The 22827-nt window shown below is 43.7% G+C and overlaps 5 protein-coding genes and 3 long non-coding RNA genes across 10 annotated transcripts; 6 read left to right on the top strand and 2 right to left on the bottom strand.

The window, feature by feature from the left end:
* The first annotated feature begins 88 nt into the window (after window positions 1–88).
* Window positions 89–3484, top strand: LOC148400784 (uncharacterized). Its single transcript, XM_088370403.1, has 8 exons — window positions 89–412; window positions 866–1011; window positions 1082–1188; window positions 1413–1543; window positions 1892–2322; window positions 2629–2714; window positions 2774–2957; window positions 3024–3484. The coding sequence occupies exons 1-8, from the start codon at window positions 352–354 to the stop codon at window positions 3168–3170; spliced, it is 1293 nt and encodes a 430-aa protein (XP_088226529.1). The 5' UTR covers window positions 89–351; the 3' UTR covers window positions 3171–3484.
* Window positions 2458–6593, bottom strand: LOC148400782 (uncharacterized). Its single transcript, XR_015857408.1, has 2 exons — window positions 4820–6593; window positions 2458–3659 (listed from the first exon to the last, which is right to left on the bottom strand). It is a non-coding gene; the product is annotated as an uncharacterized LOC148400782 (long non-coding RNA).
* LOC148400783 (kinesin-like protein KIF28) lies at window positions 4512–5570 on the top strand. 3 transcript variants are annotated; one of them, XR_015857407.1, is made up of 3 exons: window positions 4512–4621; window positions 4857–5076; window positions 5333–5570. XR_015857407.1 is itself a non-coding variant. In XM_088370408.1 (3 exons), the coding sequence occupies exons 1-3, from the start codon at window positions 4568–4570 to the stop codon at window positions 5519–5521; spliced, it is 423 nt and encodes a 140-aa protein (XP_088226534.1). In that variant the 5' UTR covers window positions 4566–4567; the 3' UTR covers window positions 5522–5570. The 3 variants fall into 3 exon arrangements, 2 of the variants coding, with proteins under 2 accessions (XP_088226534.1, XP_088226533.1); XM_088370408.1 differs by having other exon boundaries at window positions 4566–4621; window positions 4882–5076; window positions 5348–5570; XM_088370407.1 differs by having other exon boundaries at window positions 4566–4621; window positions 4882–5076.
* Window positions 6409–10019, top strand: LOC148400781 (uncharacterized). The gene is made up of 8 exons (XM_088370404.1): window positions 6409–6605; window positions 7243–7385; window positions 7456–7562; window positions 7769–7896; window positions 8465–8856; window positions 9145–9230; window positions 9292–9475; window positions 9566–10019. The coding sequence occupies exons 1-8, from the start codon at window positions 6545–6547 to the stop codon at window positions 9710–9712; spliced, it is 1248 nt and encodes a 415-aa protein (XP_088226530.1). The 5' UTR covers window positions 6409–6544; the 3' UTR covers window positions 9713–10019.
* A 112-nt stretch (window positions 10020–10131) lies between these two features.
* LOC148400778 (uncharacterized) lies at window positions 10132–20683 on the bottom strand. Its single transcript, XR_015857411.1, has 6 exons — window positions 20391–20683; window positions 17884–18035; window positions 16880–17787; window positions 15646–15713; window positions 11329–11549; window positions 10132–10202 (listed from the first exon to the last, which is right to left on the bottom strand). It is a non-coding gene; the product is annotated as an uncharacterized LOC148400778 (long non-coding RNA).
* Window positions 11461–12115, top strand: LOC148400780 (uncharacterized). Its single transcript, XR_015857410.1, has 3 exons — window positions 11461–11594; window positions 11768–11818; window positions 11897–12115. It is a non-coding gene; the product is annotated as an uncharacterized LOC148400780 (long non-coding RNA).
* LOC148400779 (uncharacterized) lies at window positions 13151–15532 on the top strand. The gene is made up of 5 exons (XM_088370405.1): window positions 13151–13364; window positions 13960–14351; window positions 14643–14728; window positions 14802–14985; window positions 15076–15532. The coding sequence occupies exons 1-5, from the start codon at window positions 13304–13306 to the stop codon at window positions 15220–15222; spliced, it is 870 nt and encodes a 289-aa protein (XP_088226531.1). The 5' UTR covers window positions 13151–13303; the 3' UTR covers window positions 15223–15532.
* Window positions 16608–22760, top strand: kif28 (kinesin family member 28). Its single transcript, XM_088370401.1, has 27 exons — window positions 16608–16663; window positions 16876–17136; window positions 17398–17448; window positions 17527–17679; window positions 17765–17800; window positions 17900–18019; window positions 18088–18195; window positions 18348–18502; window positions 18562–18673; window positions 18741–18808; window positions 18917–19059; window positions 19138–19259; window positions 19473–19563; window positions 19649–19709; window positions 19784–19907; window positions 19980–20115; window positions 20202–20320; window positions 20409–20516; window positions 20606–20698; window positions 20781–20921; window positions 20982–21052; window positions 21141–21275; window positions 21356–21522; window positions 21666–21760; window positions 22155–22284; window positions 22343–22476; window positions 22536–22760. Exons 1-27 carry the CDS (start codon window positions 16610–16612, stop codon window positions 22692–22694), a joined length of 3147 nt encoding a protein of 1048 aa, XP_088226527.1. The 5' UTR covers window positions 16608–16609; the 3' UTR covers window positions 22695–22760.
* Window positions 22761–22827: the final 67 nt, after the last annotated feature.

The raw sequence follows: 22827 nt of genomic DNA, 5'->3' as shown, positions 1-22827 counted from the left end.
GACGTCACTGTTCTTTTTTTTTTTTAAGCCAAACTCCACACATGCACGTTCAAGTTTTGATTTTTAAGGAACAAAATTTATGACGCCTCCCTGTCCAAAGCCGCGCAAAGAGCATCTCTTTGCATTCTTTGTAAAACGTATGATGCCTCCCTGTCTAAAGCTGCGCAAAGAGCATCTCTTTGCATTCTTTGTGGCGTGATGTGTGCGTAAAGTTGAGGGGGGGCATGTATTGGGAGCAACTGACAGGCACACGTTGGAAATGCACGTTTAGCAAGCATCCACTGTGGAGCGCCGACGACGCACCACCGTCTTAATTCCCAAGTGGTTTTCTGCTTTGTTTCTGGGCCCAACATGTCACCGTCATTCGCTGCCAGGTTCTTCATGACCCTCATTCTGTGTCAGACCTGCACTGGTGAGCAAACAATTTATTATTTGATATATTATTTATATGTTATTTTAATAAATGCTTTTATCTCATCTTCATTCCACTTGGAGGTTTTGAATGTTTTCTTATTTAATAGCACACTTGTAAAACTGCTGGGTGAAAAACAACCTAATTTGGGTGAAACGTCAACTTCCTGGTTGGTCCAATTTTTCTCCTGGCAATTTTAAGAGTGCATACATTTTAAAAGAGAAAATAATTAGTAAAATCCACTATCCAAAAATTGCAACAAAGTAAAGAAAGATCGCATTAAAGCACATTTCTGCCTTTAATGTGAAGAAAGCTGCCAGTGATCTTTTTTAAATTATAAAGCCTTTTTTTTTTTTTCCATACAAAAACACTGTTAGACCCATAACGGCATTTAAGACAGCCCTCAAAGTTCCGAATGCTGTCGTGGCTGATATCATGTTTTTCCATTTCCAGGGGTGTCCAAGTGTCCGAGTGAATGGCTGACATACAACGATCACTGTTACCTCTTGGGCATCCGATACAAGACGTGGCTGGGTGCTAGGGACGATTGTGTGTCCAAGGGAGCCCGACTGACAAGCATTTTGGACACATCTGAGCAGGTACCAGGACTCGCTCAGTCACTCACTTGCTCACTTTTCTCTCTTGTTGAACTTTCCGTCTTTCCTTCAGAGTTGGCTGACGTCTGCACTAAAGAAAGGGTCTTACTGGATTGGCCTGTCACGTAAGGAAGTCGGAAAACCATGGCAGTGGGTCGATGGAAAATGTTTCAACTACTCGTGAGTGTCCTCCCATTGAAAAAGTGCAACATAGCTTGTGAGCCCCGGACGGCATATTCGCTCAAAGTTGCATACTTGTTGCTTTAAATGATGATGTTGAAACTTGAAAAAATACCTCACTATTCATGAACAAGATCTCTGAAAGAATTCTCTTAATTTGAGAAAAACATCACTGAAATAGTTGGTGCCAAAAACATTGCAGGTTCTCTTGCAATCTTTTGCAGGTTCTGGCCTCACGATGAGCCGAACAACGTGAATAAATCTGAAAACTGCGTTGAGATACGTGCGCATAGCGGTAACTGGAACAACGACCAATGTAACGTTAGTCACGACTTCATCTGCAAGAGGCCCCTTTGTGAGTATAGGTCTTGTTTTGTAACTATAGTATTAGCGTGTCACTACACTAAAAAAGGATGTCATGCTCTCCTCCGTGGAACCTTCTCACAACCGCCACTGGGCCTTCCCATCAAAGCCAGTCTTGTCAAATTGATTCAATATTAACATTGGTCAACTCTCCCTCTTGAACTTTTTATGATTTCATAATTAACAATGTTTATTGAGAAATGATAACTTCTGAGTAGTTCCTTTTTTTGCCAGAATATGTTCACAAATCATCTCTCAAAACGTGGCCACTGTTGAACCCTTTGTAGGACCCAACAGCAACATTTGAGTATCTTTTAATGTGCGCTCTTTTTTCATATAGATCCCACCATCACTACAGCCAAGCCTGTCACCTGTCCTCCTGCTCCCTCTCCCAACACCACTACAGCCAAGCCTGTCACCTGTCCAACTCCTGCTCCCTGCCCCACTACGGTCAAGCCTGCTACTTGTCCAACTTCTCCTCCCGCCCCTACTACCACCAAGGCTGCCACCTGTCCCCCTTGTACCGCTACCACTAAGCCTGCCAGTCCCCCTTGTACCATTACCGCTGCCGCCAAAGCTGCCACCTCTCCCCCATGCACCACTACCGCCGAGGTTGCCACCTGTCCTACTCCTGCTCCCTGCCCCACTTGTCCTGCTCGTCTTCCTCCGACCAATGGGGATCTTGAGATGTGCGCAATCTTCGCCAAGGAGACGGGGTGTTCCTCTCGCAACGTGTCATGCTCGTGCCTGCTCGCCATGACTGCCGACCCGGTGAGTCAATGGTTTGTACTGGAGATGCCAAAAATGTTTATTCTCCTGTTGTTGTCTCTCAATTGTATAAACTTTTCTCAAGAAATTCAAACATCAAGTGGGCATTGCTTGTTCAGCTCAACATATACACCAAAATAGTCTTGTGGTATTTATTTTCATTTTTATGGCCAAAGGTGATCGTAGACACCAGTAAATTGGATTCACCCACTTCCAGTTATGCTTTTCCACGTTGTCGCGAAGAACTTGACCTGTCTCCAAAGTGCATCGCCTTGTTGTCGGCATTCTTTTTTGTTGGGGTGTGCACAGAAGGGTGGCTTCCACTCTCCGCTCAACGGTCTCAGCGTGGCTCGGAGCATTGTCATCAGAGGACGATCCACTCTCCAGGCAAAGAGGTATACATACACACACACAAAAAAAGAAGGCAGGTAGTTCAACGGCATTTGTGCGGCAGGCTGGTGGTCAATCTGGACGTGCGTGACGCCAGGAGCAACAACGCTACCACGGTGCTGCAACTGAATATAGACTTGACGAACCAAACCTTCACCCTCAACTCAAGAGTGGGCCGCAAGTGGGGTCACGAGCAGACCAGGGACCTTCCCCAAGGATGCCCCTTCAAAGCCGGTCTCCCCTTCAAGGTGATTAAATATGCTTGAAAAATGAGTTGAGTTTACTGAGCCTGCCGCCATTTTGTCACTGTTCAGATTGTCATCAAGTGCGGGAGTGGCACTTTCCACATGAACTTCAACGACCAGCTCCAGGTGGAGTTCACAGGTCCTCAACTCGATATCGGGAGCATCAATTGGCTGGAGGTGTGGCAAGTGATGCTCAGCGGCGTCCAACTGATGTGATGACACGGCCGAGTTACGACACTTCCTGTCAGGGCGTCGGCATGCCGACAGCAATCAGCTCTGTTCTAATGTATCGGTATCTTTAGGGCTTGGTTGCCACCAGTTGTTTTTTTTTAGACTAGTTGTGTATGATAATCTCACAGTACAATATATTCACAGCATTGAGGCGCTTGCATGGAAAATTGAGTGCCGGTCGTAAAAAGACACTTTAATTGAAAACAAATTAAGTTCTTTTCTGAAGCGTATATATATGTCACTTTTTTCAACTGATGTACGCATGTTTGAACAAAAATAAAGGCGTTAAATCTTTCTAATGATTTCTTTCAGTCAAATCTGTACCATCTCCAAATTGAACTGACATGAGACTCATATTGAGGTTTGCCAAATAGATTGTTTATAAGATGTGTGGTGAAAAACATACGTGACCATGGTTGTCTGACTGGGTTGCAGGAACAAGCAGCAGCAGTCAGTCTTTGATGGCATCTGTACCTAGGTAGGACAAAAACCGAACAAATAATCTGACACAATTTCTTCATATAATAATGATTAGATTTTATATGCTGCGATGCATATGAAATAAAATCTACCTGTTAATGGGCTAAACGTCAGTGCACAAACGAAGAAAAACAAAGAAAAATATTAACACAAATCAGGTCAGGTATTAAACCGTATGCAAATTGGAAAAAAAATGTAGACTGTGGCGACCCTTAATGGGAGCAGCTGAAAGGAGATATGACATTAATTTCTGGCTTCATAATTCGTATCCCGAGTACTGATACATAGCTTATTTTCTCAAGAGTGAGTATTTATCTTTGATAATTGGACCTCTCCTGTGTTGTCACTGTGTGGTCTTCAAGTGAAATGTTCTTGATAAGGTGCTTTTGAAGATGATTTTCTAAGACTCCAATCACCCAGGTTGAGATAAAACCTCATAGCAAAACTCAGTTTTCTCTTTTCATGGTCTTTTAGATTGTATTTATTAACAAGCCAATCAAATGTGAAAAACACATTTGTAAAATATGTGCTAATTTTTTCATGCATTCATCATTTTTATTTTCCATGGGACATAAATGACCCCCAATAAGTGGAATGTTGCACGCATATGAATGATTCATGGTGGCAGTCGACAAGCAAGGTGAAAGTGAAACCTGATCTTCTGCTCAACTTCACTAACAAGCAATATAGCATACTAATGGAGGAAATACTATAAAACAACCTGGACAGGTAATTGTTGTGTACTGTTAACTATTTCAAATCAAATCATCTTTTCTTTTCTGCACATTACAGTGTCTCATTATACAGCATGTAATATGACACAGGTAGGTGTGTGTGTGTGTGTGTGTGCGTCTTTCTCTATGCCCTGGCCTGTGTCATTCCTCCTGTAATAAACGCCAGACATGCACGGCAGGGACTGTGTCAAAGTGGCCGTCAGAGTCCGACCATTCAACAAGGTCAGTGTGTTTTCATTCTCTCTTACATTTTCTAGAGTTAGCTTTTGTACTTCTACAGGTACATCACATATCTTGTGGTAATTAAGTTGTCTGTTTCTAAAAGTGCCCTGTGATTGACTGGCAACCAGTCCATCTATCATCAATATTATAATCTGAAGTCAATGAATGAAGTCATAATTTAGTTCAAGTTCTAGGTACCTGATGGAGACGTATCGTTTTTCCATCGCCCATTTAGTGTTGTTCACGGTCCTGGTCGACAGAGAGAACGGGATGCAGGCAGCCGCTGCATCATTGCCATGGCAGCAAACTCCATCAGTATCCAGGACCCGCGCGACTCTCAGTGCCGCCGCTCCTTCTGCTTTGACTATGCCTACTGGTCCCACAGCGGTTACATCATTCAGGACCACACTGGCCTCTACCTGCCTGAGGAGGCAGGCGGGCGCTATGCGGACCAGGTAAGCATAGGGGGGCATAACAGAAGCAAATTTAGAAGTACATATTATTCTTCTTACATTATAAAATAATAAAGGCAGATTCAAAATTAGCACAAAATAGGTATGTATGTGCATTTTAACATTTGACATGGCATTTTTGTAAAAATGTAATTTGCAAAACTAGTGACACGGAAATAAATCACAGATGGCAACGCGACAACGTAAAAAAAGCCAAAGTATAGTGTGTAAATATTTTTTCCATGTCATCTACCACCAGGACTGTGTCTTTCAGGACCTTGGAGAGGGAATACTGGAAAATGCACTCCAGGTACCAAACATCTTGGCATGTGAAGACATTGACAATATAGCAGACCTTGACTCTGACTTTGGGCTTGTGTCTCACATTGTGGGTAGGACAAATCTTAATAAAAAGAGCAGGAGTGCATACAGAGACTTAGTGTGGTGAGATTGTTGTAAACGATCTGTACTGCACTCCTCGCGAGCACTTGAATTAATATTCTTGTCTCATCGTGTTTTTTGTTTGCTGATTCTTTCTCTTTACGGTTAATATGTCAGTGAAATAAACCTGACAGACACACTACATTTCATTTGGTTGTGTCATGCCTGTAAATGCACCCATGAATCCCTTTCCGGGTACAGCTTGTTCCTAAACGGATACAGTTGTATCTCTTTATTTAGTAATTAAAAGGACTAAAGTCTTTGTGTCTCACTGTGACCTTGGATTTGCGGCGTTGCGGAGAAACAGAAGCGTTCCTCGCAAGGAGGGCGCGCAGACTGCGTCACTGCCACCAAAAAACAGACAAAGAGAATAGTCTGTAACATGTGGTCAAACTCCTCCGCTGCATACCAACGTGTTTATTTCATGTTGCGTCTTTAATGTGCAGGTTGCTGTCCCCGTGCGGTTCCATCTTATAGGTTGTTGCTGCTGCTGCTGCTTTCCGATACTATTCGTCAAAAGCTCATATATAAATGTATCGACATTTAGCGTCGGCCTTTGGGTTCACAGTAGAGATTAAAAAAAAAAAAGAAATTAATGCATGTTTAGTCTTTTAAATTTTTTTTTACTCGTCTTAAAAGACTTGTCCGAGGGTTTGAAATGACGTTACACACGTCCTGTTCAATTTTTTAAGGTCGAACTCTACACATGCACGTTCAAGTTTAGGAATTAAATTTATGACGCCTCCCCGTCCAAAGCCGTGCAAAGAGCATCTCTTTTTCATTTTTTGTAAAACGTATGACAACTCCCTGTACAAAGCCGCGCAAAGTGCATCATCTCTGCATTGTTTGTGGCGTAATGTGTGTGCGTAAAGATTGGGGGGGAGAGCGGGGGGCATGTAATGGGAGGAGCTGACTGGCACACGTTTCAAGTGCAAGTTTAGCAACAAGCCATACACCAGTTCCATGCGCACCGACGACTCACCGACATCTTAACTCCCAAGTGGTTTGCTGCTTTGTTTCTGGGCCCAACATGTCACCGTCATTCGCTGCCAGACTCTTCATGACCCTCATTCTGTGTCAGGCCTGCACTGGTGAGCAAACAATTTATTATTTTATATATAGTATGTTATTTTAATAAATGATTTTATCTAAATTTTCTTTATCTAATTTATTGTCTTTCACTTGGAGTTTTTGAACGTTTTCTTCTTCGATGGTCAAAGAACACTGGGTCAAAACCAACCTAATTCGGATGATAAATTGGAACATCAACTTCCTGGTCGGTTCAATTTTTATCCCGGCAATTTTTGGGGTGCAAAAATTTCAATGAGCACGATCTATGTAATCGGAGAAATTAATTTGTAAACTTCACAATCCAGAAATTGCTACAAAGTGAAGAAAGATCGCATTGACACTGGTTTCTGCTTTTAATGTGTGGAAAACTGCCAGTGATTTTTTAAAAAAAATCTATAAATCCATCTTTTTTTCTTTTTAAAAAAATCTGTTAGACCATTTGCAATTCATGTGCAAACCCATCTGTATAGGCAAGTGCCATTTGAAACAGTAACATATTTTTAACAGCCCCCAAAGTTGCTCGAGCTGGAAGAACACAGAGAAAAGTGTTGTGGACATTGTTAGACGGCAAGCCAACCCCACCTTTTCGTCTTGCTTCACGTGCCAGCAAAGTGGCCCAATGCTGTCATGGCTCTCATCTTGTTCTTCCATTTCCAGAGCTAATCGGGTGTCCGACTGGATGGCTGGAATTCAACAAACAATGTTACTTCTTCGGAAAGGACAAGACGTGGTGGGGGGCTAAGGACGATTGTGTGTCCAAGGGAGCCCGACTGACAAGCATTTTGGACACATCTGAGCAGGTACCAGGACTCGCTCAGTCACTCACTTGATCACTTTTCCCTCTTGTTGAACTTTCCGTCTTTCTTTCAGAGGTGGCTGTCGTCTGCACGAAAGCAAGGGTTTTACTGGATTGGCCTGTCACGTGAGAACTCTGGCAAACCGTGGAAGTGGGCAGACGGGACCTCTTTATCCTATTCGTGAGTGTCCTTCCATTGAAAAAGTGTAACAAAGCTTGTGAGCTGCTAACAGCATATTCGCTCAAAGTTCGTATTAGTTTAAATTATGATGATCAAACTTGAAAAATACCTCACTATTGCGGAACAAGATCTCTGATAGAATCCTCATGGTCATTTGAGAAAAACATCACTAAAATAGTTGGTGCCAAAACTGTTATCGGTTGCAGGTCCTGGAGTCGCAATGAGCCAAACAACTTGTATGATGAAAACTGCGTTGAGATGTATATGCATCGCGATGGCTGGAACGACCTACATTGCAGTAAGAATCGCGACTACATCTGCAAGATGCCCTTTCGTGAGTATAGGTATTGTTTTGTAACTACAGTAATAGCGTGTCACTATACAAAAAACAATTGGTGATATTTACTTGGGGGGGGGGGAGAAATTACATTTTGTCCACAACAAAATGTTGGAAAGCGTCCAAGTGGCATGCGCGAGAGCCAGCCTGGAAAAAAACCTAGGTCGACTTCCCCACGTGCAGAAGACGGCGCCACCTCCGGGCCAAATGGAGAAGGATGTCATGCTCTCCTCCGTGGCACCTTCTCACAACCGCCACTGGGCCCACCCATCAAAGCCAGTCTTGTCAAATTGATTCAATATTAACATTGGTCAACTCTCCCTTTTGAATTTGTTTCATGATTTCATAATTGGCAAAAGAATAGAATAGATAGATCTTTACTGTCGTTGTCACATGTACAACAAAATTAAAATGAAATGTTTATCAAGAAATGATAACTTCTGAGTAATTCCTTTTTTTTTTTTTACCTTAAAGCATCTCTCAAAACGTGGCCACTGTTGAACTCTTTGTGGGACCCAACAGCAGCATTTGAGTATCTTCTAATGTGCACTCTCCTTTCAAATAGGTCCTGTCTGTCCTACCATCACTACAGCTAAGCCTGTCACCTGTCCTACTCCTGCTCCCTGCCCTACCACCACTACAGCCAAGCCTGTCACCTGTCCGACCCCTGCTCCCTGCCCCACTACAGCCAAGCCTGCTACCTGTCCTACTCCTGCTCCCTGCCCTACTACCACCAAGCCTGCCACCTGTCCCCCTTGCACCACAATCACTACCACCAAGGCTGCCCCCTGTCCTACTCCTGCTCCCTGCCCCACAACCACCAAGCCTGCCACCTGTCCTGCCGGTCCTCCGCCGACAGATGGGGAGCTCGAGATGTGCGCAATCTCCACTAAGGAGAAGGCATGTTTCTCCCACAACGTGACATGCTCGTGCCTGCTCACCATGACTGCCAACCCGGTGAGTTAATGTTTTGTACTGTAGATGCCAAAAATGTTGATTCTTATGTTGTTGTCTCTCAATTGTATGAACATTTCTCAATACCTTCAAACATCAAGTGGGCATTGATTGTTCAGCTCAACATATGCACCAAATTAGCCTTGTGGCATTTATTTTCATCTTCAAGGCCAAAGGTGATCGTAGACACCAGTAAATTGGATTTCCCCACTTTGTAGGGAAGAACTTGACCTGTCTCCAAAGTGCATTGCCTTCTTGTCGTCATCTTTCTATTTGTTTGGGTGTGCGCAGAAGGGCGGATTCCAAGGTGTGCTGGACGGTCTCAGCGTGGCCCGGAGCATTGTCATCAGAGGACGATCCAATCTCCAGGCAAAGAGGTGTATACACACACACACACAAAAAAAGAAGGCAGGTAGTTCAACGGCATTTCTGCGGCAGGCTGGTGGTCAACCTGGACGTGCGTGACGCCAGCAACAACAACGCTACCACGGTGCTGCAACTGAATATGGACTTGGAGAGCCAAACCTTCACCCTCAACTCCAGAGTGGGCCGCAAGTGGGGTGACAAGCAGACCGAGGACCTTCCCCAAGGACGCCCCTTCAGAGCCGGTCTCCCCTTCAAGGTGATTAAAGATGCTTGAAAAATCAGTTTTTGGTGCCGAGTGATTGCAGAAAGAGCTTACTGAGCCTGCCGCCATCTTGTCATTGTTCAGATTGTCATCAAGTGCGGGAGTGGCACTTTCCACGTGGACTTCAACGACCAGCTCCAGGTGGACTTCGCAGGTCCTCAACTTGATATCGGGAGCATCAACTGGCTGGAGGTGTGGCAAGTGATGCTCAGCGGCGTCCAACTGATGTGATGACGCGGCTGTGTGATGACGCTTCCTGTCAGGGTGTCGGCATGCCGACAGCAATCAGCTCCGTTCTAATGTATCGGTTTCTTTTAGCGCTCGGTTGCCACCAGTTATTTCTTTTTTAGACTAGTTGTGTAAGTGTCACGGTACAATACATTCACAGCATTGAGGCGCTTGCATGGAAAATTGAGTGCCGGTCGTAAGAAGACACTTTAATTGAAAACAAATTAAGTTCTTTTCTGAAGCATATATATGTCACTTTTTTTAAATTGATGTACGCGTGTTTGAACCAAAATAAAGGCGTTAAATCTTTCTAATGATTTCTTTCAGTCAAATCTAGCATCTCCAAATTGAACTGCCATGAGACTCTTATTGAGGTTTGCCAAATAGATTGTCTGTTTATAAGATGTGTGTGGTGAAAAACATACGTGGCCATGGTTGTCTGACTGGGTTGCAGGGACAAGCAGCAGCAGTCAGTCTTTGATGGCATCTGTACCTAGGCAGGACAAAAACCGAACAAATAATCTGACACAATTTCTTCAGAAAATGATTAGATTTTATATGCTGCTTTGCATATGAAATAAAATCTACTGTATTAACACCTGTTGATGGGCTAAACGTCCGCGCACAAACACGGGACAAAATGTGTGTTACCACCCAACATGAAATAAAAAATATTGGCACAAATCAGGTCAGGTATTAAACTGTATGCAAATTAAAAAAAAAGTCAAAGTCAGGAGATATGACATTAATTTCTGGCTTCATAATTCATATCCCGAGTACTGATACATAGCTTATTTTCTCAAGAGTGAGTATCTATTTATTCATTGTGTGGTCTTCAAGGGAAATGTTCTTGATAAGGTGCTTTTGAAGATGATTTTGTAAGACTCCAATCACCCAGGTTGACATAAAACCTCATAGCAAAACTCAAGTTTTGTCTTTTCATGGTCTTTTAGATTGTATTTATTGACTAGCCAATCAAATGCGAAAAACACATTTGGACAATATATGCTAATTTCTTCATGCATTCATAATTTTTATTTTCCATAGGACATAAATGACCCCCTAAAGTGGAATGACCTGGTAAATAATGTTGCGTGCATATGAATGATTCATGGTGGCAGCCGGCAGGCAAGGTGAAAGTGAAACCTGATGTCTTGCTCAGCTTCACTAACAAGCAATATAGCATACTAACGGAGGAAAAACTATAAAACAACCTGCACGGGTAATTGTTGTGTAATCAAATCATCTTTTCTTTCCTGCACATTACAGTGTCTCATTATACAGCATGCAATACGACACAGGTAGGTGTGTGTGTGCGTGTTTCTCTATGCCCTGGCCTGTGTCATTCTTCCTGTAATAAGCACCAGACATGCACGGCAGGGACTGCGTCAAAGTGGCCGTCAGAGTTCGACCATTCAACAAGGTCAGTGTGTTTTCATTCTCTCTTACATTTTCTAGAGTTAGCTTTTGTACTTCTACAGGTACATCACATATCTTGTGGTAATTAAGTTGTCTGTTTCTAAAAGTGCCCTGTGATTGACTGGCAACCAGTCCATCTATAATCTATTATAATCTGAAGTCAATGAATGAAGTCATAATTTAGTTCAAATTCTAGGTACCTGATGGAGAAGTATCGTTTTTCCATCACCCATTTGGTGTTGTTCACGGTCCTGGTCGACAGAGAGAACGGGATGCAGGCAGCCGCTGCGTCATTGCCATGGCAGTGAACTCCATCAGCATCCAGGACCCGCGCGACTCTCAGTGCCGCCGCTCCTTCTGCTTTGACTATGCCTACTGGTCCCACAGCGGTTACATCATTCAGGACCACACTGGCCTCTACCTGTTATAAAATAATAAAGGCAGATTCAAAATTAGCTCAAAATAGGTATGTAGAAAAGTTTGACTGCATTTTGACATTTGACATGGCATTTTTGTAAAAATGTAATTTGCAAAACTATTGCCACGGAAGTTTTTTAATCTTCACAGATGGCAACGCGACAACGTAAAAAAAGCCAAAGTATAGTGTGTAAATACTTTTTCCATGTCATCTACCACCAGGACTGTGTCTTTCAGGACCTTGGAGAGGGAATACTGGAAAATGCACTCCAGGTACCAAACATCATTACGTTCTTATTTTCAAAAGAGACAGTAATAATGTAATTTTGAGCTGTTGGCTGATGTGTGTAGGGTTACAATGCCACTCTGCTGGCTTATGGACAGACAGGCTCTGGGAAGAGTTACTCTATGGTGGGCTGCAGGCCCAGTAAAGGCCTGGTTCCTAAACTGTGTGAGCGACTGTTTGAAGCCATTAAAGAAAACCAGGAGATGAGACAATGCCAGGTATGTACGTGCAAGTTATGTTTTTGTGGATGTGGACACTTGTTCCAAATGTTGTCATGTTTGACGTACGTTTGACATTTGAATTAATATTCTTGTCTCATCGTGTTTTTTGTTTGCTGATTCTTTCTCTTTACGGTTAATATGCCAGTGAAATAAACCTGACAGACACACTACATTTCATTTGGTTGTGTCATGCCTGCAAATGCACACGAATCCCTTTCCGGGTGCAGCTTGTTCCTAAACGGATACAGTTGTATCTCTTTATTTAGTAATTAAAAGGACTAAAGTCTTTGTGTCTCACTGTGACCTTGGATCTGCGGCATTGCGGAGGAACAGGAGCGTTCCTCGCAAGGAAAGCGCGCACACTGCGTCACTGCCACCAAAAAACAGAGACAAACAGAATAGTCTGTAACATGTGGTCAAACTCCTCCGCTGTCAATTGCGTGTTGCACCTTTAATGTGCAGGTTGCCGTCCCTGCACGGTTCCATCTTACAGGTTGTTGCTGCTACTGCTTTCCGATACCATTCGTGAAAAGCTCATATATATATGCATATATAATTAACATATAGCGTCGGCTTTTGGGTTCACAGTAGAGATTTAAGAAATAAATTCATACATATTTAATTTTTTAAATAATTGTCTTTAATCTTTAAAGGCTTGTCTTTTTTTTACAAAAATATGAGGATGTGCAATTACATGTCACTTGTTTGTGTATGTTCTTTGTGTGGTTTTTAGTTGTATAGACTTTTAGCTTTAATTTTTTTTATTTTAGCAAATGCACTGGTTGGTTGGCACTTTTACTTTTGTTGTACATGTGACAATGATAATAAAGATTATTCTATTCTATTCTATTCTATTCTATTCTATTCTATTCTATTCTATTCTATTCTATTCTATTCTATTCTATTCTATTCTATTCTATTCTTGTCCAAAGCTTTGACATGACGTCATAGACGTCCTGTCAAATTATTTTTAAATCATATTATAAATTATTTTCAAAGTCACACAATCAGTTTCAAGTTTTGTTTTTTCAGAAACAAAACCTATTACCCCTCCCTGTCCAAAGCCGCGCACAGCGCATCATCTCGGCATTCTTTGTGGCGTGATGTGTGTGCGTGAAGTTGGGGAGGGGGGTATATAATGGGAGGAGCTGACTGGCACATGTTGCAAGTTCAAGTTTCGCAAGCAATCACTGGAGTGCTGACAACGCACCAACGTCTTAAGTGGTTTGCTGCTTTGTTTCTGAGCCCAACATGTCACCGTCATTCGCTGCCAGGCTCTTCATGACCCTCATTCTGTGTCAGGGCTGCACTGGTGAGCAAACAATTTATTATTTTATATATATTATGTTATTTTAATAAGTGATTTTATCTAGTCTTTCTTCATCTAATGTGTTGTCTTCCACTTGGATGTTTTGAATGTTTTCATATTTAATGGCACACTCGTAAAACTGCTGAGTGAATTTGGTAATTAGAACCTCAACTTCCTGGTTGGTCCAATTTTTAACCCAGCAATTTTAATGGTGCAAACATTTAAATGAGCACCATCTATGCAATGGGAGGAATTAATTTCTAAAATTGACTATCCAAAAATCGCTACAAAGTAGAGATTGCACGAAAGCTGAGGAATATGCGGAAAGCTGCCAGTGATTTTTTTAAATCTATAAAGCCATCTTTTTTTCTTACTAAGACACTGTTAGACCATTTACAATTCACGTGTAAACCCATCCGTAGAGGCAAGCGCTATTTGAAACAGTTACAGATTATGACAGTGACCAAAGTTGCTCCCTGCAGGAAGAACACAGAGAAAAGTGTTGAGGACATTGTTAGACAAAAAGCCACCCCATCTGTTTGCGGGAACCAACAGCAGTATTTGAGGATCTTCTAATGTGCGCTCTCCTTTCAAATAGGTTCTGTCTGTCCCACCATCACTACAGCCAAGCCTGTCACCTGTCCTACTCCTGCTCCCTGCCCTACCACCACTACAGCCAAGCCTGTCACCTGTCCGACCCCTGCTCCCTGCCCCACTACGGCCAAGCCTGCTACCTGTCCTCCTCCTCCTCCTTGTCCTACGACCACCAAGCCTGCCACCTGTCCCCCTTGCACCACAATCACTACCACCAAGGCTGCCCCCTGTCCTACTCCTGCCCCCTGCCCCACTACCGCCAAGCCTGCCACCTGTCCTGCTGGTCCTCCTCCGACAGATGGGGAGCTCGAGCTGTGTGCAATCTCCACCAATGAGACGGCGTGTTCCTCCCACAACGTGACATGCTCGTGCCTGCTCGCCATGACTGCCAACCCGGTGAGTTAATGTTTTGTACTGTAGATGCCAAAAATGTTGATTCTTATGTTGTTGTTGTCTCTCAATTGTATGAACATTTCTCAACACCTTCAAACATCAAGTGGGCATTGATTGTTCAGCTCAATATATGCACCAAATTAGCCTTGTGGCATTTATTGTCATCTTCAAGGCCAAAGGTGATCGTAGACACCAGTAAATTGGATTCCCCCACTTTGTCGGGAAGAACTTGACCTGTCTCCAAAGTGCATTGCCTTGTTGTCGTCATCTTTCTATTTGTTTGGGTGTGCGCAGGAGGGCGGAGTCCAAGCTGTGCTCGACGGTCTCAGCGTGGCCCGGAGCATTGTCATCAGAGGACAATCCAATCCCAAAGCAAAGAGGTAATAACAGACCCCCCCCCCCCCACATATACACACAAAGAAGGCGGCTAGCACAAAGGCATTTGTTCGGCAGGCTGGTGGTCAACCTGGACGTGTGTGACGCCAACGGCAACAACGTTATCACGGCACTGCAACTGAATATGAACTTGAAGAGCCAAACCTTCACCCTCAACTCCAGAGTGGACCGCAAGTGGGGCGACAAGCAGACCGGGGACCTTCCCCAAGGACGCCCCTTCGGAGCCGGTCTCCCCTTTAAGGTGATTAAAAATGCTTGAAAAATCAGTTTTTGGTGTCGATCGATCGCAGAAAGAGCTTACTGAGCCTGCCGCCATCTTGTCACTGTTCAGATTGTCATCAAGTGCGGGAGTGGAACTTTCCACCTGGACCTCAACGACGAGCTCCAGGTGGACTTCACAGGTCCTCAACTTGATATCAAGCGCATCAACTTGCTGGAGGTGTGGCAAGTGATGCTCAGCGGTGTCCAACTGATGTAATAACACGGCCATGTGACGACGCTTCCTGTCAGGGCGTCGGTATGCTGACGGCAATCAGCTCCGTTCTAATATATCGGTTTCTTTTAGAGCTCGGTTGTCATCAGTTATTTCTTTTTTAGACTAGTTGTGTAAGTCTCACGGTACAATATTTTCACAGCATTGAGGCGCTTGCATGGAAAATTGAGTGCCGGTCGTAAAAAGACACTTTAATTGAAAACAAATTAAGTTCTTTTCTGAAGCGTATATATGTCACTTTTCTCAACTGATGTACGCGTGTTTGAACCAAAATAAAGGCGTTAAATCTTTCTAATGATTTCTTTCAGTCAAATCTGTACCATCTCCAAACTGAACTGACATGAGACTCTCATTGAGGTTTGCCAAATAGATTGTCTGTTTATAAGATGTGTGTGGTGAAAAACATACGTGACCATGGTTGTCTGACTGGGTCGCAGGGACAAGCAGCAGCAGTCAGTCTTTGATGGCATCTTTACCTAGGCAGGACAAAAACCGAACAAATAATCTGACACAATTTCTTTAGAAAATAATGATTAGATTTTATATGCTGCTTTGCATATGAAATAAAATCTACCTGTTAATGGGCTAAATGTCAGTGCACAAACACAGGGGACAAAAATGTGTGTTACCACCCAACATGAAATAAAAAATATTAACACAAATCAAGTCAGGAATTAAACCTTATGCAAATTGAAAAAAAAAAAAGTAGGCGACCCCTAACTGAAGCAGCTGGAAGGAGATATGACATTAATTTCTGGCTTCATAATTCATATCCCGAGTACTGATACATAGCTTATTTTCTCAAGAGTGAGTATCTATGTATTCATTGTGTGGTCTTCAAGGGAAATGTTCTTGATAAGACGCTTTTGAAGATGATTTTGTAAGACTCCAATCACCCAGGTTGACATAAAACCTCATAGCAAAACTCAAGTTTTCTCTTTTCATGGTCTTTTAGATTGTATTTATTAACAAGCCAATCAAATGTGAAAAACACATTTGTAAAATATGTGCTAATTTTTTCATGCATTCATCATTTTTATTTTCCATGGGACATAAATGACCCCCAATAAGTGGAATGTTGCACGCATATGAATGATTCATGGTGGCAGTCGGCAAGCAAGGTGAAAGTGAAACCTGATCTTCTGCTCAACTTCACTAACAAGCAAATAGCATACTAACGGAGGAAATACTATAAAACAACCTGCACAGGTAATTGTTGTGTACTGTTAACTATTTCAAATCAAATCATCTTTTCTTTCCTGCACATTACAGTGTCTCATTATACAGCATGTAATATGACACAGGTAGGTGTGTGCGTGCGTGTTTCTCTCTGCCCTGGCCTGTGTCATTCCTCCTGTAATAAGCGCCAGACATGCATGGCAGGGACTGTGTCAAAGTGGCCGTCAGAGTCCGACCATTCAACAAGGTCAGTGTGTTTTCATTCTCGCTTACATTTTCTTTAGTTGGCTTTTGTTCTTGTATAGGTTTATTGACCCATGTGCCATAATCACATACCTTGTGGTAATTAAATTGTCTGTTTCTAAATGTGCCCTGTGATTGACTGGCAACCAGTCCATCTATAATCAGTATTATATTCTGAAGTCAATGAATGAAGTCATAATTTAGTTCAAGTTCTAGGTACCTGATGGAGAAGTATCGTATTTCCATCGCCCATTTGGTGTTGTTCACGGTCCTGGTCGACAGAGAGAACGGGATGCAGGCAGCCACTGCATCATTGCCATGGCAGCAAACTCCATCAGCATCCAGGACCCGCGTGACTCTCAGTGCCGCCGCTCCTTCTGCTTTGACTATGCCTACTGGTCCCACAGCGGTTACATCATTCAGGACCACACTGGCCTCTACCTGCCTGAGGAGGCAGGCGGGCGCTATGCGGACCAGGTAAGCATAGGGGGGCATAACAGAAGCAAATTTAGAAGTACATTATTATTACGTTATAAAATAATAAAGGCAGATTCAAAATTAGCACAAAATAGGTATGTAGAAAAGTTTGACTGCATTTTAACATTTAACATGGCATTTTTGTAAAAATGTAATTTGCAAAACTATTGACACAGAAATAAATCACAGATGGCAACGCGACAACTTAAAAAAAGCCAAAGTATCGTGCGTAAATATTTTTTCCATGTCATCTACCCCCAGGACTGTGTCTTTCAGGACCTTGGAGAGGGAATACTGGAAAATGCACTCCAGGTACCAAACATCATTAGGTTCTTATTTTCAAAAGAGACAGTAATAATGTAATTTTGAGCTGTTGGCTGATGTGTGTAGGGTTACAATGCCACTCTGCTGGCTTATGGACAGACAGGCTCTGGGAAGAGTTACTCTATGGTGGGCTACAGGCCCAATAAAGGCCTGGTCCCTAAACTGTGTGAGCGGCTGTTTGAAGCCACTAAAGAAAACCAGGAGATGAGACAATGCCAGGTATGTACGTACATGTTCGTACATGTTATGTTTTTGTGGATGAGGACACTTGTTCTAAATGTCCTCATGTTTGATGTACTCACAGGTCTTCTTCAGTATGTTGGAAATCTACAATGAGCAGGTAAAATAAGTCATGATGTTGCCATGGGAATAATAATCTTCTTTCATCTTGTCTTTATCTTAGTGAATAACCTCGCTCTTCACCTTCACATCTCACCAGGTGGTAGACCTGCTGTCTCGTGGTTCTCGTCCTCCTGGGGGACTCCGTGTCCGTGAGGAGCAGCACAGGGGCTTCTATGTTGAGGGTCTGCGAACAGTTCCTTGCGATAGTGCAGCACAGGTGGCAAGACACCCCACTGTACAAAAAAATAATAATACTCAAGATGTAATATTCTACAAATGCTGTAGGTGGAGCAGTTGATGGAGCAAGGCACCAGAACCAGAACCACGGCCGCCACGCACATGAACGCAAACAGCAGCCGCTCACACATGCTCATTGTGTTACAGCTCAAACAGGTGACGTCCATTCTTATCTCACAAACCACAAATTACAATATTGATACTTGTCACTAGCAAAGATTTAGTTAGTGAGTTACCAACTGTTGTCTTGGTGACAGAAGCCCCATTTGCTCATTAATTAATGAGCCCTTTGTGAACTTCTTGTGAAGATCTTGTCTAAAGAGAGCGTCACCAAACAGTCCAACATTAACCTGGTGGACCTGGCAGGAAGCGAGCGTCAGAGATCGGCGTCATCCGAGGCCGACCGTCTCAAAGAGGGCACGGCCATCAACTTGAGCCTCACTACTCTGGGCAATGTCATCAGGTACGCGCGGCCTGCTCTTTCCGTCATCTATTTTTTGACATACTTCTTCTTGCTTGTAGTGCCCTCGCTGACATGGCGGTGGGGAGGAAGGTGGTGCATGTTCCGTACAGAGATTCGGTTCTCACCAAACTGCTGCAGTCTGCTTTGGGGGGAAACAGCCGCACTGTTATGGTGATGACTGACACACCATCACTGTGTTAATACGTACTCGTAGGTACGATACATGTTCATGTTATAGATTGCCACACTGAGCCCTGCGGACATCTGCTATGAAGAGTCTCTGTCCACACTACGCTTTGCGGAGAGGTACAATGGAAATATCTTGAAGGAGCTTTTGGGTGCCAGTGATCAACCTCGTTTTAAATTTTTCAACTCAAACATTATTGTGAGTAATATAGTTACCGTTTTGGTTAGGGCAAAGCACATCCAGAACCGCCCTGTGGTGAACGAGCGCCCCACCGAGCGTCTGGTCAAAGAACTCAAAGCTGAGAATGCCAGGCTGATGCAACGGTTGAGTCGACTTGGCCAGGATGGCCGGAGCGCCAATGATGAAACCAGTAAGCCAGCTGGCCTGTTGACTATATTGTGACAGAATTTCATGAGTGGGGTGATTGTGTGTTTGCACGGATGCTCAGAGGAGATCCGTCAGCTGCTGACACACAATGAGCTCCAGATCAGAACCATTCACACTCTGTGGGAGCAACATCTGCAGGAGGCACTTCGGGACTGGGAGCAACAATATGCCAACATCACACAGGTACTTGCACGCACATACACACACACACACACACTCACACTTGAAACCCTAATCCTAGTTTTAAACCCTAGTTTGAAACTCTAGTTTGAAACCCTGACCCTAGTTTTAACTGAAATTTAAAATAGTTTGGGTACAAAATGAAATTTTCCCAAGACTTCACCCGCGTTACACCGACTCCCATTCTTTTTTTTAATGTGCATGTTTGTGTGTCAGGAGAGGAGAATGATGCAGATGTATCCTTACATCCTGAACATCAACGAGGACGCTCAGCTGTCCGGTGTAGTTAAGCTGTTCATTCAAGAGGGTCAGTAATATTTTATTCATCAGTCTAGCATAGATGCATGAGCAGTATTGACGTCTTTTAATTTTCACCTTTGTGGTTCTTTCAGGTGAGTGGGACATTGGCCTCAGTGAAGGCAGCCTCAGAGCCATCACCATCAAGGGTTTAGGGTACAGATGATGCTCTCACCATGGCTCGCATAAAAGACAACAATCGTGTAATACATCGTGCATTTGTGTTTCAGGATTCAACAGCGCCATCTTGTGTTGAAGAACAACCAGCGGCGTGTAATGCTAACCCCGCTGAAGGGTGCCAAGGTGACCATCAATGGAAAAGCGGTTTCTCAGACCACTGAGCTGCAGCACCTGGTGGGTGTCACCACGTACGCTCAAACATTTTGTCCATGCGAGGACATAACATTTTCATCGGGTTCCATCCAGGACCGACTCATTCTCGGGTCCAACTGCACTTATCTTTATATCGGTTTCCCATCTGAGAGAGTCGCTAATGATTGGAGTTGCTACGACTATGACTACTTCCTGTCTGAGTTGGCCGCCGCTGAGGGCATCCACCTGGGTGAACCAAAAACATTAACAACTGAAAGTTGTTCCTGATTTTGTATTTCGTTTTTTGAACACTCAGCTAAGGCCATTTATGTTTAGGTGAAAGCAGCTCAGATTCCAGTCAGACGGATCCCAGTTTGCTGGCCGTCTTTTATGACTACATCAAATTGATGCCCCTGGTGGCTGAAGCCAATCAGATGAGCCAGGAACTTAATAAGGTAACAAATAGTTCAAAAAGCAGTTCAGGTAGAATGTAACACGATGCAAGATGACATTTATGATACTCACATCGATGATGGTCTGCAGGATGTGGAGTTCAAACTGGAGATTAAGAATCTGGTGCTGTCCGACTCAAAAGGACACGACCTGGAGAAAGAGATAGTTTGCAGAGTCACATCTAAGCATACCAAACAGGTTTCCACAAATCTCTCACATCTCATTACAGAATAATTGCCCAGAATCTATAAAGGTGTTTATCATTTTTTTTATTCTTCCATGGTTAGGTATGGATATGGTCCAAGGCAAAATTTGTAAACCGCAAATTCCTGATGGAAGAACTCTACCAGCAACATCTGGAAGAGATAAAAGGCTGTCATGTAATTTCAAACATGAATCTCTCAAACTTCTTTCTTTTAGCACATTTCCAAGTAGGACTTGAACCTAATGAAATTCTGCCAGACAGGAAAAGGCCTCTCCATTGCTGGCCTGCCCAGAGACAAAGACCCTTTTTGGGATCCAGTAGAGCCGTTGCTCCTGGGCACTGCTCACCTCTGGCTGCAGTCTCTGGCCTTCCGTATTCCCGTGGACGAGCAACTGGAGGTACCGAGGCTGTAGCTCGTCATCATACTGATGACACTAATCATAATGTATGTGTGTTAGGTGCTTGGGTCCGAAGGTAGTGAGGAGGCCATTCTTCAAGCTAAGCTGATTCCTTGCACCGCTGACGGATTGTACTGGACAACACACTTGCACGACTTCCACTTCAAATCCTCAATCCAACAATCTCGCAGCCTTCAATTTGTCTTTCCCACTCGGCAGGCCTCTGGGCGAAGACGACATCCTCATCGACCCGTCTGAGCTGCTCGGCCGGCGTCTTGACGTCCAGCTGGTTGTGGAGCAATGCTTCGGTTTGCGCTGGATCAGGGAGGCTCGCAGTCGAGGCATTCAGATTGGGTCTGCTTGATGACACACAGATGGAGAAATGATAGATGGCCAGATATTACAAGGCTTCTTTTTGTGTTTGCATTAATTAGTTTCAGTCTTTTGGACAGCGGCGGTCGTCTGTACACGCCGACTGCTTGGCACAACGTCAACCCTGCGCTACATCACAAAGTACACTTTGCCTCCCTTCGTGTCTCCCAACAGCTACTCGACTACCTTCAGAGCAGCGCTGTTCTTTTGGAGCTTTGGGGGCTTCAAGGTGTGAGCGTGACAAGGCGACTAAGTCACTCAGGGAAACGAGCAAAAAAAAAAAAAAGATTTTAGAATTTGTTTTGTATCCAAAAGCAGATTTTTGTAGAACGTTGACATGTATGTAACGGCGAAAATTTGTATTTCTGACAGAGGGCTGTGCAGAATTGGTATCATCTGTGGAAGGCGCTCAAATGAGCACAGAGGGCCTTGTCATCATTGATGAGACTGGCATGGTTAATGCTATTGTGAGTCCAATTTTTCATTTGTCTCCACCACCACGGCCTTGCTGAAATCAGCATTGCAAAGCAAATGTGTTACCATCACATTGAATGCCTGCCGCAGAATGAATCATTAAAAGACTTAGTTTGGTATGGAAAGTGAATTTAATCATACCGGTAAAACCCGTTTGCACTTCAAACATGGATTTGGGTTTCAAACGAGGGTTTGGGGTTAGCGAGGTTTGGGTTAGGGCTAGGGCTAAGGCTAGGGCTATGGTAAGGGCTGGGGCTAGGGTTAAGGCTAGGTTTAGGGCTCAGGGCTATAGTGAGTGAGTGTAATGGTAAAAATATAAAGAAACAGAATAACATATGATTCATACTTACAGCATTCACACAATGAATGGTTGCATGTAACGTGCAGCCTGCAGATTGCTTAGAGATGAACAGTTCACTGAGGAGACTTCAGAGAGACCTTGAAGAACAGAAAAGAGTCAATAACAACCTCATGAAGGAGAATCAACTTTTAAGAGGACAACTCAACGTGACCAACGGTAAAACAATCACACAAATACATCAGTCTGTTTCCACAATGTCACATCTCTCCAGTAGGCGGTGACAGTGGGCGGAGTCGCTCGGTTCGGCCAAGTTGTGACGCAGAGTTTGCCCGCTCGTTGAAGCAGTTCTACCACAACATGACCTCAGTCAAGGCTCAGCTGCAGAGTCTGCGCAGACACAGGCCCAGCGTACGTCCACATGCATGCTCCTATATGGTCACTTTGAGCAGCTGCCTGTTTTCTGGCAGGAGTCATGTGACCTGATGGGACTCCGCCTCTTCGTGGACGAGCACAGCGGTCTGCTGAAGGACTTCTCCGAACAGCTGGAACAAAGCGTGTCCGCTCTCAAACAAGACGTCGCCGCAATCGTCCGACGTAAGCGGGAACGATCGGGAACTTGGTCTTGACTCGAGGAAACGTTAAGCACTGAGTGTGAAATATGAGTACAGAATAAAACACAACTCATGTTCAAACTGTGTCTGTAACAATACTTTAGATCGCTATTTAATTTAATTTGATACTAATGCGTTCAGAGAAACC

Source organism: Syngnathus floridae, chromosome 3 (genome assembly GCF_059516105.1).
Source record: "Syngnathus floridae isolate MCC-2025c chromosome 3, RoL_Sflo_1.0, whole genome shotgun sequence".
In the NCBI taxonomy this organism is placed as follows: domain Eukaryota; kingdom Metazoa; phylum Chordata; class Actinopteri; order Syngnathiformes; family Syngnathidae; genus Syngnathus; species Syngnathus floridae.
This window is presented reverse-complemented; position numbering and strand designations above follow the sequence as displayed.